At 49.9% G+C, this 15,906-nt stretch overlaps 1 protein-coding gene across 3 annotated transcripts in view; it reads left to right on the forward strand.

The window, feature by feature from the left end:
* Positions 1-9,486, forward strand: part of ZNF592 (zinc finger protein 592) — a 51,496-nt gene extending 42,010 nt beyond the window's left edge. For 2 of the 3 annotated variants that reach the window (XM_036306282.1, XM_036306283.1), the window contains 6 exons: positions 4,230-4,406; positions 4,687-4,846; positions 4,961-5,248; positions 5,452-5,564; positions 6,179-6,314; positions 8,183-9,486. In XM_036306282.1, coding sequence (XP_036162175.1) covers positions 4,230-4,406; positions 4,687-4,846; positions 4,961-5,248; positions 5,452-5,564; positions 6,179-6,314; positions 8,183-8,692 — 1,384 coding nt within the window. In that variant the 3' untranslated portion in view covers positions 8,693-9,486. Of the gene's footprint in view, positions 1-4,229; positions 4,407-4,686; positions 4,847-4,960; positions 5,249-5,451; positions 5,565-5,773; positions 5,923-6,178; positions 6,319-8,182 lie in introns of those variants that run through there. The other variant, XR_004967167.1, reaches the window with a different exon arrangement.
* The last annotated feature ends 6,420 nt before the right edge of the window (positions 9,487-15,906 follow it).

Consider the following 15,906-nt stretch of genomic DNA (forward strand, 5'->3'; position numbering starts at 1 on the left):
TAGACGGGGGTGAGGACGGGGAGGGTTAGTGATGACTCCAGCTTTCTATCTTGCTATAAACACATCCAAATGTAGACTAATTTCGTTGCATGTTATGGAGAACAGAGAATGAAGTGCATGAGAAACGAAACGGCCAGACAGGGTTGTGTGAGGCCCTTGCCGCCATGTTGCAGAAGAGCAGGGCTTGGCAGCCTCCCAGGCTACATTTTAAGCCAAACGCCTGACGAGTGCTGTTCCAGTGTCCTGTAACATAAACACCTTGTTTGCTAACTGTGACTGAAGCGTGTGCTGCTTCCGAGATCCAATCCAATAGACATGCAATCAACACTTAGATTTTTAACTTTGAATCTATACAGGTGGATGAATAGAGTTTTTTGTTTTATAATTATTTTATTTACTTTGTTATATAAGAGTAAAAGGAAACTGTTTCAAAAGCAGTTTAGTTTTTCAAGCCTTTTTGTAAGAAATGTCAGCTAAAATGTATTGTGACTCAGCTATACATTCTGGAAGGATTACTGAATATAACAGACCTCAAAATCTCCAATGATCTGTTATTGCATTCCAAAGACATACACACTAACACACTATTCATTACAGTTAAGACCTTCTATTACTAATATATTTTTTGGTAACAGCTTTATTCAGATATAACTTACATACCATACAATTCACCCACTTAAAGTGTACAATCTCATGGTTTTCAGTATATTCAGAGTTACATATTCACCTAAAAAATGTCTATATTTACCCACAAAATCTCTACATTGACTATTCTCCCACCCCCTCAGTCCATAAACAACTAATTTACTCTCTGTCTTGTAGATTTATCTTGGACATTTCATATAAATGGATCATAAAATATGTGCTCTGAGCATAATATTTTCAAGATTCATCCATGTTGTAACACATATACAGTATTTCATTCTATTTTATGGCTGAATGATATCCTATTGGATGTATATACTACATATTGTTTATCCATTTGTCAGTTGATAGGCACCTTTTGGCTATTATGAAAAATGCTGCTAATGGATATTTATGTACGAGTTCTTGTGTGGATATATGTTTTCAGTTTTTGTGGGTACATACCTAGGAGTAGAATAGCTGGGTCATATGGTAACTCTAAGTCTAACTTTAAAAAAAGTTTGATTCTAGAGAGGGAGAATGGGGGGTAGAGAGGGTAGGAGGGGGAAAAAGAGAGAGACAGAGACAGAGAGAGAGAGACATTGATACATTGATCAGTTTCCTCCCATATGCCCCTACTGGGGATCGAACCCGAAACCTAGGTATGTGCCCTGACTGGAAATCGAGCCCAAGACCTGCTGGTGCAGGGGACGATGCTCCAGTCAACTGAGTCACCTGGCCAGGACTCAGTTTAACTTTTTGAGCAACCGCCAGACTGTTTCCCAGAGTGGCTGTACCATGTTTACGTTCCCACCAACAGTGCATGAGAGTTCTGCTTTCTCTACATCCTCGCCAACATTTGCTCTGACTTTTGATTCTAGCCGCCCTTGTGGGTGTAAATGGTGTCTCATTATGGTTTTGATGTGGCTTTTCCTGGTGGCTTGTGGTGTTGAGCATCTATTGGTATATCTTCTTTGGAGAAATGTCTATTCAGATCTTTTGCCCATTTTTAAATTGGGTTGTTTTATTATGGAGCCGTAAGGGTTCTTTGTATATTCCGGATACAAGTACCTTGTCAGATACATAATTTGCAAATATTTTCTCTTGTTCTGTAGGTATTAATATTTTAAAATAAATTCTCAAAAAATACCTATGTTCCATTTCATTGAGCTTTAGTACAATTTTACAATATTATTTTTTATATTACTTTTGCTTTTTCTTGAAGGCAATGTAAAAAGCCTGTATACTTTATATTTTTTTATGTTTATGTATTCTATGTGCAATGTATATATACATTATTAAAACTGTATAAATTATTCTGCTCTCTGTTGATAATTTGGAGAGTGGCCAATGATGTCATAAGGGAACAAATTTAGGCTGTCTTAAATAAGAAAATAATATGTTATTTTCTTATTATTTGTGATTGTTAGCAAAATCAAAATTATTATTGCTCTTTCTCTTTTCTAAAACTACATATCTCAGAGCATATGATTCTACCCCTGTCTGTTTTCTCTTTTTTTCTTAACAATTTGGTACAGACTGTGTCATGGGGTTGGATTCTCTCTCTCCTCCGCTGAGGCTGCTCGGCGTGCGTTTACCCCTCCACATTCTTACTTTCGGTGCGGTTTCTTTGAAGAGCGTGTCTCCTGGGCAAATAGGATGTGTTCTCAGGCGGATTTTTCAAGAGGATTGTTCCTGCAGGAGTTTGGTCCAACTACACAAATATGGCCACGGGGCAGCGTCTTTACAGCATCAGGGGTCCCTGGCCACTGTGGAGGAATTTGGAAATATGTGGATTTTCCCCTCAGAATACCTGTGGTGTGGAAGTTACTCTGTGTGCTAGGGTTGGCCACTCTATTGTTTAACAAGAGAGAAAAATAAATATAAGTGGTTTGTATAGAACAGTGATGGCGAACCTGACACGCGTGTCAGAGGCGACACGCGAACTCATTTTTTTGGTTGATTTTTCTTTGTTAAAAGGCATTTAAATATATAAAATAAATATCAAAAATATAAGTCTTGGTTTTACTATGGTGGAAAATATCAAAAAATTCCTATATGTGACACGGCACCAGAGTTAAGTTAGGGGTTTTCAAAATGCTGGCACGCCGAGCTCAAAAGGTTCGCCGTCACTGGTACAGAAACTTGGCGGCACGTCCAGGTGTAATAGTAAGTGTTCATTGGCGTTCATTGCAGGCAGCTTTCTGGGTCTGCAGGCTGCTCCTCACTGCTCATGTTTGCAAAGGTGACTCCGCAACCCCTGCCGCCTCCTCCAGTCTCTCTCTCTCTCTCTCTCTCTCACACACACACACACACACACACACACACACACGGAAGGAAAACAAAAACGCTGGTCGGGATTCTGTGATGGTTTCTGTGGATCGTGAAGTAGTTCTTAAGTGAAGGCACGTCCTTTCCGCAGGGCAGCGGCAGCCCCTCTCCAAGAGCTCCCAGGGGTCACGGCTACGGGGCAGGCATGTGGCAGGCAGTGTTGCAGCAAGAGGGAGGTCGGAGGTGTTTTCTCCTGGAGGGAGGCCTGTGTGTGTCCACAGACAGGAGGAAGGACTGAGCATGAGCGGGTGTGCCTCTGTGGGTTCAGGTTAGCAAGGAGGCAGGTCACATGCTCAAAGGCAACGTTTATAGCGAGATATCTGAAGTCAAAAGAAGAGTCCAACACGGCCTCAGTTTCAGAAAAGTGGTTGCAGACAGTTCATAGATAATAAAAAATGATATATCCGCTAAACAAAACGCAGAAAATAGCAATTAGTAGGGAGAAAGAGAAACAAAAAGTCGCCCACCAAGGAGACGTCACAGCACTGACGAGCTGCATGGTCCAGAATGGCACCAGCCACAGTGGCTACTGAGCACTTGAAATGTGTCCAGTACGTCTGGCCGTTTCATTTTATCAACTTAAATTTGAAGAGCAGCATGGACGTTGCAGCATAGGACACTTCCATCATCAGAGCAAGTGCCACCGGACAGGGATGCTCTAGAGCAGCGGTCGCCAACCTTTCGGGCCTCAGGGACCGCTGCTCTAGAGTGTTTCTTCCTGGGCTGGGGCCATTTGTTTTAATGTGGTTGTTACGGGGAGCTTAGCATTTCTTAACTGTTTCTTATTCGGTGGCCATCCCTGCTTAGCGAGTACCAGCCTGTGGGAAGTACAGCCTCTTGAAATTCCTCTTGCAGTTGTACCACATTAAATGAATACTGTTTGTATCATTTTTTTGACCACTCCCTCCCTTCTCCACCCCCACCAACTTCTCTTAGCTGGGCCCAAGTTTTTAGTTTGCAGACAAATATCCTCTGGCCAATGAGGGGAGGGGAGGGTTTCTCCCCACTTCTCTACCAGGTGTGGCTTGGGCTTGGGGGGCCCTGGGTGACTGCATTATGCCAGACAGCAGCAGGCAGGCTCTCAGATGTACGAGTGAAGGATGGAAAGTGAAGCTTCGAAACCGTAGGATAGTTCTGGGTGCACCCCCTTCTCAGACGAGTGGTGGTGTGACCATGAGTCCCAACACGGCTGTGTTCTTGTCCCCTATCCCTCCTTTTCCAGGACCACCTCTGGATCTAACCTCCACTCCCACCCGCCCCCCCCTGTCATTCAGGTGCATCCACTGCGGGGCCATCAACTTGTCCTTGTCCTTGCTGAAAAGCCACATCCAGGAGAAACACTGCCAGGTTTTCCACAAATGTGCTTTCTGCCCCATGGCCTTCAAGACTGCCAGCAGCACTGCGGACCACAGCGCCTCCCAGCACCCCACCCAGCCCCACAAACCCTCCCAGTGAGTGCAACCCCGGGGCCAGCAGGCCTGGGGGCAGAGCCCAGTGGCCTGGGTGCAGTAGGGGAAGCTGTTGGGTCCACCTGGGAGCCGGGGCTAGTGGCAGAGATGTCTGGAGTCCACCAAAGACATCCCGAGGCCGGGGAGAAGCCACACTGGCTCAGAGTAGTGCTTTCCCACGCCCGACCCTGGTTCAGAGAGAGCGGCGACAGGGGCGGGGGAGGGCCGCGTGGTTCTGCCAGCAGAGCCCTGGCCACCTCACGCCCTGGGGCTTGTCCCACAGGCTCATGTATAAGTGCTCCTGCGAGATGATCTTCAACAAGAAGAGGCACATGCAGCAGCATTTTTACCAGAATGCCAGCCAGGCACAGGTGGGCGTCTTCAAGTGCCCCGAGTGCCCGCTCTTGTTCCCGCAGAAGCCAGAGCTGATGCAGCACGTCAAGGTGGGTGACCCTGGGGGAGGAGGCTGGGAGGAGGGCGCATGCCTCGGGCCAGGGCGGTCTGACTCTGTGCCTCTTTCCCCTTGCCCAGTCAGTAACCGCTCTCCCCATCCCCAGAGCACGCACGGTGTTCCCCGAAACGTGGAAGAGCTGTCAAGCCTCCAGTCTTCAGCAGACACGTCCTCCAGCCGCCCTGGTTCTCGAGTTTCCACGGAGCCCCCGGCCACGAGCGTGGCTGCTCGGGGCAGTTCCCTGCCGTCCGGCCGCTGGGGCAGGTCCGAGGCCCATCGCAGGGCTGAGGGCAAGCCCCGGCTGAGGAGCACTGGCTGGACCTGCCAGGAGTGCCAGGAGTGGGTTCCTGACCGGGAGAGCTACGTGTCCCACATGAAAAAGAGCCACGGTCGGGTAAGTGCAGTCTCAGGTCACAGGGCCGCGCCAGCTTCTCTGGACTTCTCTCCTGTGGGGTCAGCGGCCCCTTATGTGGCCGACCCCTTACGATTCCTGGTCCTTTGAGGTCTGTGGGCATCCTTTCTGCCCGTGTCATCTGAGAAGGGGGCACACCCAGAACTCTCCTGCAGTCCTGATGCTCCGCTTTCTGTGGCCTGCAGACACTGAAGCGGTACCCGTGTCGGCAGTGTGAGCAGTCCTTCCACACCCCCAGCAGCCTGCGCAAACACATCCGCAACAACCACGACACCGTCAAGAAAGTCTACACATGTGGGTGAGTGTCCGCAGGGGGACGCCGGGAGGTCTGAGACCCAAAAAGACTGTCCATGGCATTTCTCTACTCTGAGATCAGCACATCTTTAAAAGGAAAAGTGCTGTGACTAGTTCAGAAGTCAGGGCAGGTCAAAACCAGCTCCCAGGCCCTGGGGGTTTCTGAGGTCTTCCCCCTCCCGCTCCCCTAACCCCTGCTGCACTGCCGGTCAGTGGTGAAGGGCCCTGGGGTTTACGAGGAGCGGTGGTGTGACCGTGAGCCCGGCAGCACCACCTGCCTGTGCTCCAGCACGTACGCCGGCGTCATGCTGACCACCAGCCCTGCACCCGGACCTCTGGGCAGTGATACCAGGCAGTGGAGGGTAAGCTCACGGCCGAGGCCAGTGCACACATTCCGACCTGCTGTTGTCTGTCACCTCGGCTGGCTTGCTGCCTAGAGTGCTCTGAGGAGTGCCCAGCACTCCCACGCCAGCCTGAGGACCACCCAGCCCGCTCTCTGTCTGCTCCAGGCTCTCAGCCCTGGAGCCAGAAGCAGCGTCAACCTCTGCCTGCCTGCCTAGCTCCGCTGGGCGCTGCGGCCTGTCATCTCACACCATTCCATTGGCCGTCCTTTCTCAGGTACTGCACGGAGGACAGCCCCAGCTTCCCGCGGCCCTCCCTCCTGGAGAGCCACATCAGCCTTATGCATGGCATCAGAAACCCTGATTTGAGCCAGACGTCCAAAGTCAGACCTCCGGGTGGACATTCCCCTCAGGTGAGTGTGGAGCCCTTGCCCACCGGAGCAGCTTGCTCAGTGAGGGCTGGCGCTGGAGGGGCACTGGGAAGGCCACAGGGTGCCCATTGGTCCTTGTGGCCACGTCACAACAGCCCTGACAACTTCCCTCAAGGTGGGTCACTCTCGAGCCTGTGTGACCCACACCTGGGACTGCACACAAGTAAAGGACAGGGACAGAGACCCGCGAGGCAGCCCATTGGCCTCTTTTTTTAAAAAAAAAATACGTTTTATTGATTTTTTACAGAGAGGAAGGGAGAGGGATAGAGAGTTAGAAACATCGATGAGAGAGAAACATCGATCAGCTGCCTCCTGCTCACCTCCCACTGGGGATGTGCCCGCAACCAAGGTACATGCCCTTGACCGGAATCGAACCCAGGACCCTTCAGTCCGCAGGCCGACGCTCTATCCACTGAGCCAAACCGGTTAGGGCCCATTGGCCTCTTGGTCCTGCCGTTTCTTTGTTGCCGGGAGCCCTTCCTTCGGGGTGGGCTGCGCTCAGTGACGGGAGAGCTTTCACACACACACCAGCTTGCTTCTGCCTCACTCAGTCTTAGGAGTGGGTAGGGGGCTGATTGTCAGGTGACGATGGCCAAGCTTGGCTGACCCCTACCCCCACTCCCGCACCGGTTGTGGGAAGAGCCATACTCCAACACCTCCTCTCCTGGACCCTTGTTCTATGTTTTTTTGTTTGTGCACTTATTTATTTTTAAGTATATTTTTATTGATTTCAGAGAGGAAGGGAGAGGGAGAGAGATAGAAACATCAATGATGAGAGAGAATCATTGATTGGCTGCCTCCTGCATGCCCCCTATTGGGGAAAGAGCCCGCAACCCAAGCATGTGCCCTTGACCAGAATCGAACCTGGGACCCTTCAATCCACAGGCTGACACTCTGTCCACTGAGCCAAACCAGTTAGGGCTGGGTCCTTATCCTGTGACCTCATCCCTGTTCCAGGCCCATTTCTGGTGAACTTTGGGGGCAGCCTGGCCTCCCTCTTCACTGTAGCCTCCTCCCACGCTGCGCCTCAGAGGGGCGCGGCACACCTGGGGAGCCGAGAGCTCCTGGAGGTCCAGGACCACCCATCTGGGCTGTTCAGAGAAGGGCTCTCACTGATCGGCGAAGGCCCTTGCCCACATAGCAGGTGGGGTGTCAGTTGTCGTTTTGGCAACATCTGCCTGCGATTAAAATGCACCCCCTCCCCTGACCTCCAAAGGCGCACACCCTTTGATGCAGCAAGTCGGCTTCTTGGGTTTATCTGTCCGGTGTCTCTGGCCTTGGGCACCAAGAAGTGTGTTCAGGGATGTTCACTGCAGCTCTGTGTGCGTGACAGATGGAACGCGACTAAATGCCCTCCAGTGGGGACTGCCCATCCCCACAGGGGGCCCGCATGCTGCTGTTAGGCGAGCGTGGCCTCTGTCTCAGCCTCATGGAGACCAGCGCCAGTCATGTTATGCCGTGAAAAGAACAGGGCGGAGGAACGTGTGCGTGCAGTGCTATCGTGTGAAAGAGCAGCTTTGTTTTTGTAAATGTGTAGAATATCTCCGGGAGGAGCCCCAGAGGCCGGGCGACACCGCGATCTCTGGAGAGCAGGCCTGGGCGTGGGCCGGAGGGATGTAATCTCCATGCCCTTCCTGTATCTTTGGAATGTTGTGCCACAGCAGACGTCACTTTTTAAAAAGCAAATAAAAAACCCCCAGACAGACCCAAGTCAAACAAGCGTTCGGGGCCGGGGTGACCCTGGTCTGGGTGGAGATTCTGCGAGGCCTTGGGCTGCACTGGTTGTGGGTGGGGCCTCCCGTGCTGGGCTCAGCTCGGCCTGGACTCGGCTGACGCTGTGTCCCTTTCAGGTGAACCATCTGAAGAGACGGGTCAGCGGGGCGGAGGATGCTCCCGGCACCAACAACGGCGAGGCCGCCTCCTCTGTCAAGAGGCACAAGTCCCTTTTCCAGTGCGCGAAATGCAGCTTTGCCACAGACTCGGGGATCGAGTTTCAGAGCCACATACCTCAGCACCAGGCGGACAGCTCCACGGCCCAGTGTCCCTTCTGTGGCTTGTGCTACACCTCCACCAGCTCCCTCAGCCGCCACCTCTTCATCGTCCACAAGGTGAGAGACCAGGAGGACGAGGAGGAGGCGGCAGAGGAGGCAGCGGAGCCAGAAGAAGGCTCTGGGGAGGAGGTATCCATGGAGACCAGGGAAAACGGACTGGAAGAATGTACTGGCGAGCCTTTGTCAGGTGACCCAGAGGCCAGGAGGTCGCCGGGCCTGGCCCCTGAGGAGGACATTGTCCGAGACGCTCAGAGTCAACCACTGGCCTCTCAGGACCAGGACAGCCACGCACCGTCCCCTCAGGTGTGACCGGAGGTCGGGTGGTGCTGCGGGTGCTGCACCTGCCGTGTGGACAGTGGAAAATAGAAGGCTCTGCCCGGTGTGCGTGGCAGGCTGTGCCCTGGAGCAGTGTCTGCCCTGAGCTGCGGGGAGCTGGGTGTGCCCCGGCCCCAGGAGATGTGGGGTCGCCCGGGACCCTCACAGATCTGAATTCTGTTATTTATGGCTTTGTGCTGCTTCTCAGTCCCCAGCTCCTGTCTGTCTCCCTCCAGCCCCAGTGCTGTCCGCTCCGCTTGGCTGTGCTCTTCCGGGAGGCTCCCCACTGCTGCCTTCAGCCAGGGGACTCCTCCGAGCTCTCTGGGCGGACAGAGCCTGAGAAGGGGGTTTGAGGGGGGCTGGCGCGGTTCCTGTTGGAGAGCTCTGCCCAGCCTGGCCTGACGCGGGCCTCGGCCACCTGGCCCGTCCTTCCTGCCTTCTCTGATTCTTTAACCCAGAGTAGTCCCGGAGAATTGGCTGTCCCGCTGGCTCTCTGCGTGAGCGGGAGAAACTTCTGCAGCACCCCTGGCTGGGGCCCGGGGAGCAGCAGTGCGGCCCAGGCAGGCAGGCGCCGAGGGCAGACCCTTCAGAAGGAGTGGGCGCCTCGTCCGCGGCCGCCCTGCCTCTCCTGACCAGGGGGCTTGGGGCCCACAGACGTTGGGATATTTGTATTCTTGCTCCTGTGCCATTAGAGAGGCTGCTGCCCCAGGCAGGCCAGCCCCTCCTCCTCCTGGCTACACTCATGTTGCTCAGACTATATTTCAAATAAAAATATTCTTCTTACCATGCAGGTGGGCTCTTGTATTCCTCTTCAGGTGAGCCTGGCCCCACCCTGCTCCCCCCGAGGGTCTTCCCAGACGCCCCCCATGTCCCATTGCTGCAGGAGAGCTGTGTCCCTCTTGTCCACGGTGTCTTCTAGACTCTGGAGCTGTGGTTACGACACTGGGAGTCTGGGACTTCCTGACCCGCTAGAGCAGCGGTTCTCAACCTGTGGGTCGCGACCCCTTTGGCGGTCAAACGACCCTTTCACAGGGGTCGCCTGAGACCATCCTGCATATCAGATATTTACGTGACGATTCATAACAGTAGCAACATTACAGTTATGAAGTAACAACGAAAATAATTTTATGGTTGAGTCACAACATATGGAACTGTATTTAAAGGGCCAGAAGGTTGAGAACCACTGCTCTAGAGACCTTCTGAAGGGGTGAGGGAGGGTCTTAGTGCTGGTCAAGAGTCACCTTCAAGGTCTCCCCTGGGCTAATGGCATTGGCTCTAGGGCCAATTGAAATTTTCTGGGCACTTCCATCTCTCCTCCAAATGGATTTTCAACCCAACAGAACCCTTTGCTGGAGGGAGGAATTCTGTCATGTCCTTGCAGCGTCCAAGGGGCCTGGGATTGCCACTGCCACAGGGAACTTGGCTATGACAGACTTGGAATTAGGTATTTGAGGCTGGGCTGCCTTTTCACTCACTGATGGCAGCGTTAGGTCCCGACCCAGTGGGACCTAACCACTGGGGGTGTGGGGGGTGTCCTCTGACCTCTGACCTTCTGATGCCCGACAGGATCTAGCACAGCAACGGGAAGTGAGTGCTGGCTGCGTTCTTAGAGAGGATCTTTCAAGGGAGGTATTGAATATCAAGTATACATTACTAAGTTAGATAAACATACTCGACCTTTTCACAGTTGAAAACAGAAATCATTTTCTTCCGCTGTCAAATGCCACATCTTCAGTGGAAATGCTAATGGCGCTGGGAAAGGTTGGTGCTTGCCTCAGTTTCAGAGAGACTCCGCAGTTTAGTGATTGCTATCACCAGCTCTCGACAAAGCCCCTCGCTGCACCGGCCCCACCCCTTCAAAACAGAGGGAGTCGTTCCCATCCAACTCGCTTCTCCGGCTTCTGTGAGATGATGAGTGTGAAAGCATTTTTATGAAACACTATATAAAAGTGAGGGATTCCTTAAAAACAAATATTTGTATTGATTTCAAAGAGGGATAGAAATAGAAACATCAACGATGAGCATCATTGATTGGCTGCTTCCTGCATGCCCTACACCGGGGACCGAGTCCACAATCCGGGCATGTGCCCTGACCAGGATTCGAACCGTGATTCATAGGTCGACGCTCAACCACTGAGCCACACCAGCTGGGCAAAAGTGAGGGATTCTTACTGTGACTTCAGAGTACCTCGCCTGCCATTCACACTTGGATGCCAATGGCCAGTTATGACCAATCTGGGACACCTCTCCCTTATTTAGTAATCCCGATGACAAGAGCACTTTAAGCCCTGCTCCCGTGCCCAGCATGTAGCTAAATACTTTCTAGTGAGCCTCATAGTCCTCACGATGATGGATCTCGCAGTTACGCTTCACTTCACAGAGGAGAAAACGGGCGCAGAGAGGTTCAGCGAGTTGCCGGGCCACCTGTACGCGAGGGTGCTGAGTCAGGCTTGTCTGGTTTCTTGAGTCCCTGGTGTCAGCCACTGTGCTGTCTTCGTGACCTGCTGCTTTGGCCGGAGGCCAGCTTGTCGGGTTTGCAGACATCCACATTCCTCCCTCCCCTGCGGGTGGAGTGCCAGGTTCTCTCTGGAGTCAGTCTGCGCCTCGTCACCCCAAGGAGGGCCCTGCACATCACATTTGCTTGTGACAAGAGCACAGGCAGTGTCGCTATAACCTTGGATTCCCATCGGGATTTAACTTGCCATTTGAAGACCGTGCTTTTGAGGGGAGGGGGGCGTCCGTCCCAGAGGCGGCTGCCTAGCCCTCGCAGGCATGGTGCCCTCAGGGTCCAATACCTTTTGATCTTTTTTTCTTCAAGGTGTTTTTAATGGCCGTGCTATCATTTTTATCAGAAAAGGCTTGCCATAAGCAGCACTTATCTGCACATTAGCTGGAGTGCTCTCCTGATGAAGTTAAACAGATAAACTCCCTGCCCTCATAGAAACTACAATTTAACACATGCCGAGGCTTGACAAATGACTAGTATTTATTTTCCAACTGCTTTATCTCTGTAAAACGCTATGCAGAGTGACTATAAAGCTCGTTGAGTGTGTAGAGAGAACTGTTCCCTTCACTTATGTAAACAGTCTGGGTTTTGAAAACGTAACAACATGTGTGGCTCAGCAAGTCCAACACACTTTGCCTTCCCGAAGCCGGAGGACCCTCCCCCATCCCGCCTGCCCTTTCACCGCGGCGTATTCAGCACTGAGCACACCTTATTTTACTCATTTTAAAAATGTTTGTGTGTTTTGAAAAATTAATACATATACATGGTAAGACATTCAAACAATACAAAAGAGTATACGATGGGAAAAAAGTAAGCTTCTCAATGGAGGTCAGCTTTCAGTTCCCTATTCCGTCTCCGGAGTTAATTGCTGTTATCTATATCTTGTGTATCCTTTCTGAGCAATTCGATGAATTCACAACTTTATAAATATGTATATTTATATATCTATTTTTAATACAAATGGTAGCATTCTACACGAAGTGTTCTGAAGCTTGCTTTTTTCAGTTATATAATGGAGATTGTTCCACATTCATCCTGTGGGTCAGTCTAATATTTTAAAGTTCCTTGCATTCAGTAGTGGCTCAAAGAGTGTTTGAGTAAGTGAATGAATGAATGAATGAATGAATGAATGAATGAATGAAAAAATCAGATTTTCTCAGGGTCTGATCTGAGCAAGACAGGATCTTCTAGATCGGGGTGGGCAAACTTTTTGACTCGAGGGCCACAATGGGTTCTTAAACTGGACCAGAGGGCCGGAACAAAAGCATGGATGGAGTTTTTGTGTGAACTAATATGAATTCAAAGTAAACATCATTACATAAAAGGGTACGGTCTTTTTTTTTTTTTTTAGTTTTATTCATTTCTCCGCCCGCGGGTCGTAGTTTGCCCACGGCTGTTCTAGATTCTAGAACATTCCCTCTCCAGGCCCCCCCCCTCCCCCCCTCCCCATCTTCTCTAAGTGAATCAGGTCATGTTGACCTTTTCTATCATCTGACAGCAGCCTTAGGAACTAGGGGGCATGGGCCCCAGGTCCCAAGTATGGGATTTCTTTGAGGTCCTTATTTAAAATTGCTTTTTCCTTTGGGAAATGATATAGAATTATTAGAAGAAGTAAAAAACAACCATGCACATTTATAATCTCATCTCACCTTTGCAGTCGTTTTTATTTTGTATATCACCTTTCAATCCTTGTTCAGTTAATAGCTAAATTTAAGGCATAATTATGATGTCAGTGGTTAACAGAACATTTCTACAATGACAAACATTTTTTTTACATTCATCCTCTTATTTAGCCTCATGAGAATCCTCTGAGACAAATGCTGCTTTTATTCTTTTGGAGGTTCAGAGTGGTTGAGTGATTTCCCTAAAGCCACAGAGCGAGGAAAGGGGCAGAGCTGGGATTAACTCAGGTGTGAATGAATTCCATTTTCTGCACTGCCCTGGATTTTGTACCCTGCTTTTTTACACTTAACATTACATCTGGACATTTCCATGTTTCTCCATAGTCTTTTATTTTTTTTTAAGTATATTTTATTGATTTTTAAAAAATATATATTTTATTGATTTTTTACAGAGAGGAAGAGAGAGGGATAGAGTTAGAAACATCAATGAGAGAGAAACATCGATCAGCTGCCTCCTGCACGCCCCCTACTGGGGATGTGCCCGCAACCAAGGTACATGCCTTGACCGGAATCGAACCTGGGACCCTTCAGTCTGCAGGCCAACGCTCTATCCACTGAGTCAAACCAGTTAGGGCTCTCCATAGTCTTTTAATCACCATATTCAATAATTGTAATAATTTTCAGATCAACGTAATTTATTTACCCACTTCCAGTCCCACTTCATCATGGCAGGGAATGGAGTTGAGCATATAACTTTTTCTGCAGAAGTATTTCCTCGGTATTTATCCCTATTTCTCTTTTTTAAAATTAATTAACTTTTAAAGTACATTTTTATTGATTTCAGAGAGGAAGGGAGAGGGAGAGAGAAACATCAATGATGAGAATCATTGATTGGCTGCCTCCTACATGCCTCCCACTGGGGATCAAACCCACAACCCAGGCATGTGCCCTTGACCGGACTCGAACTCAGGACCCTTCAGTCTGCAGGCTAATGCTCTATCCACTGAGCCAAACCAGCTAGGGCTATTTATTTTTTATTCTTTTTTTTTTTTTTGTGGCGGTTATATATATTTCCTTTTGTTTTTCATATTCCTATTTCTCTTAAATAAACTCACTGGCAGTGTGATAGAATGATGAAATCAGAAGTTAGGTTCCAGTCTGGGCTCTGAAACTAAGTCATTTGATCTCTCTTGGCCTCAGTTCTTGCATCTGTCAAATGGGGAGGGGGGGTGAAATTTTTGGGAACCTAGAGTCTGGCTAGATTTTATCTTCTTGTATATGTTTATGGCAAAATAGGGGACATCTCAAAGGCAAGAACTCTCACTGAATTTCTTTTGTTGTCTTATTTATTGGCCTAGATATATCACCAAATGGACAAGATTCCTCCTACTCTGCCCCTCCCCCAAAGCAGTATCACTTTTAATTTGCACTTATTTATATTTCAATTTGCATTAGATGTGTGCTTCTTCAGATAGAGGTTGAGCTCTTTTATGAACACCTATTTCTTTTGGCTTTTCTCAAGCCTTTCAAGTTTGAACTGTTGATAATTCCCAAACGTCTTCAAATCTCCTGTTACCCAGGTCTCTGTTTAGTAGGGACCTAGGTCCAGATCAAGCATGTCAAACTCATGCCCTGTGGGCCACATGCCTCCTTTATTTGGCCCGTGTTAGCCTTTGAGTTTGACATGCTTGGTCCAGATGATTTCTTGAGCTAGTTCAGTGGGTCATGCCTTGTGGCCTTTTAAAATGCTCTGTTTAAAAAAAAATAACATTTAGTATTTGCAAACGGAATTTTTAGTGCACAAACACGAACACATCAACATGTGTGTAACTGGTTGCATGGAGAATGAAGCAAAAGGGTTTGATAGTGTCATTTAAGTCACTTCTCACCGGGAAAAGCCCCCCATCCTGTGGGTCAGCAGCACCATCTCGTTTCATGGTGGGCATGGTGTTATATATATATCTATACAGATGTAGACAGAGCGTCCAGAATCTACCAGATGTTCTAAAGCTTCATCCCGTAGCCTTTGCCTCTCTTTTCGGTGAAAATGGGGATAGTTGGTTTTGCCTTTGATGAGTGAGGGCGGGGATTAAGCTGGCTTTCACCAACCGGGGCAGCTCCTCTGTTTCTAGGCTCCCCTTTCGACAGCCCAGGGCCCACTGCGCACGCTTCCTGTTTTCCTCTGGGGTTTTCTAGTCCTCGGGTCATTTGCTTGGAGGAGACTCGTTGTGCAGAAATGGACAGGGCTGAATGGCTTTGGTGTCTGAGAAGGAGGGTGGGCTCTGCTTTCTGAGAAGCTCTTTGCCCAAGAAGAAGGCTTCTTGTTTCTACCCTAGACTGGTTCTGAGGAGGGCTTTGAATATGGTTTTTTTAAAAAAATTGATTTTAGAGAGGAAGGGAGAGGGAGAGAGAGAGAAACATTAATGATGAGAGAGAATCATGGACTGGCTGCCTCCTGCACGCCCCCTACTGGGGATGGAGCCTATAACTCCGGCTTGTGCCCTTGACTGGAATCGAACCCGGGACCCTTCAGTCTGCAGGCGGAGGCTCTACCCACTGAGCCAAACCAGCTAGGACTGGATATTTTTTAAAAAAATACATTTTTATTGATTTCAGAGAGGAAGGGAGAGGGAGAGAGAGATAGAAACATCAATGATGAGAATCATGGATCGGCTGCCTCCTGCACGCCCCACACTGGGGATGGAGCCCACAGCCCGGGTATGTGCCCTGACAGGGAATGAACTGTGACCTCCTGGTTCATAGGTCGATGCCCAACCACTGAGCCACGCTGCTGGGGCTGGAGATGACTTTTGAATGGGGAAAAGGAGAGGGAGGACAGGTGGGGGAGTGGGAAGGTGACGGTAAGGACAAGGGTAGAAAGTTGTGGAGAAACGTCCCTCAGAAATTGGCGAATGGGTGCTTTTTCCTGGGCTTTAGGATCAGCCCGTTTCCCGTCAGGTGCTGGGAAATGGAGGCTGAAGGGGTGGGAGCAGGAGGGTCATTGACTCCAGAAGTGTTTGTGGAGCCCTCATCTGTGCTGGGTAATGGAGGGAAGACACATGCGGCCTCCCCGGGGGCCC

Source organism: Myotis myotis, unplaced genomic scaffold (genome assembly GCF_014108235.1).
Source record: "Myotis myotis isolate mMyoMyo1 unplaced genomic scaffold, mMyoMyo1.p scaffold_m19_p_40, whole genome shotgun sequence".
Lineage (NCBI taxonomy): Eukaryota > Metazoa > Chordata > Mammalia > Chiroptera > Vespertilionidae > Myotis > Myotis myotis.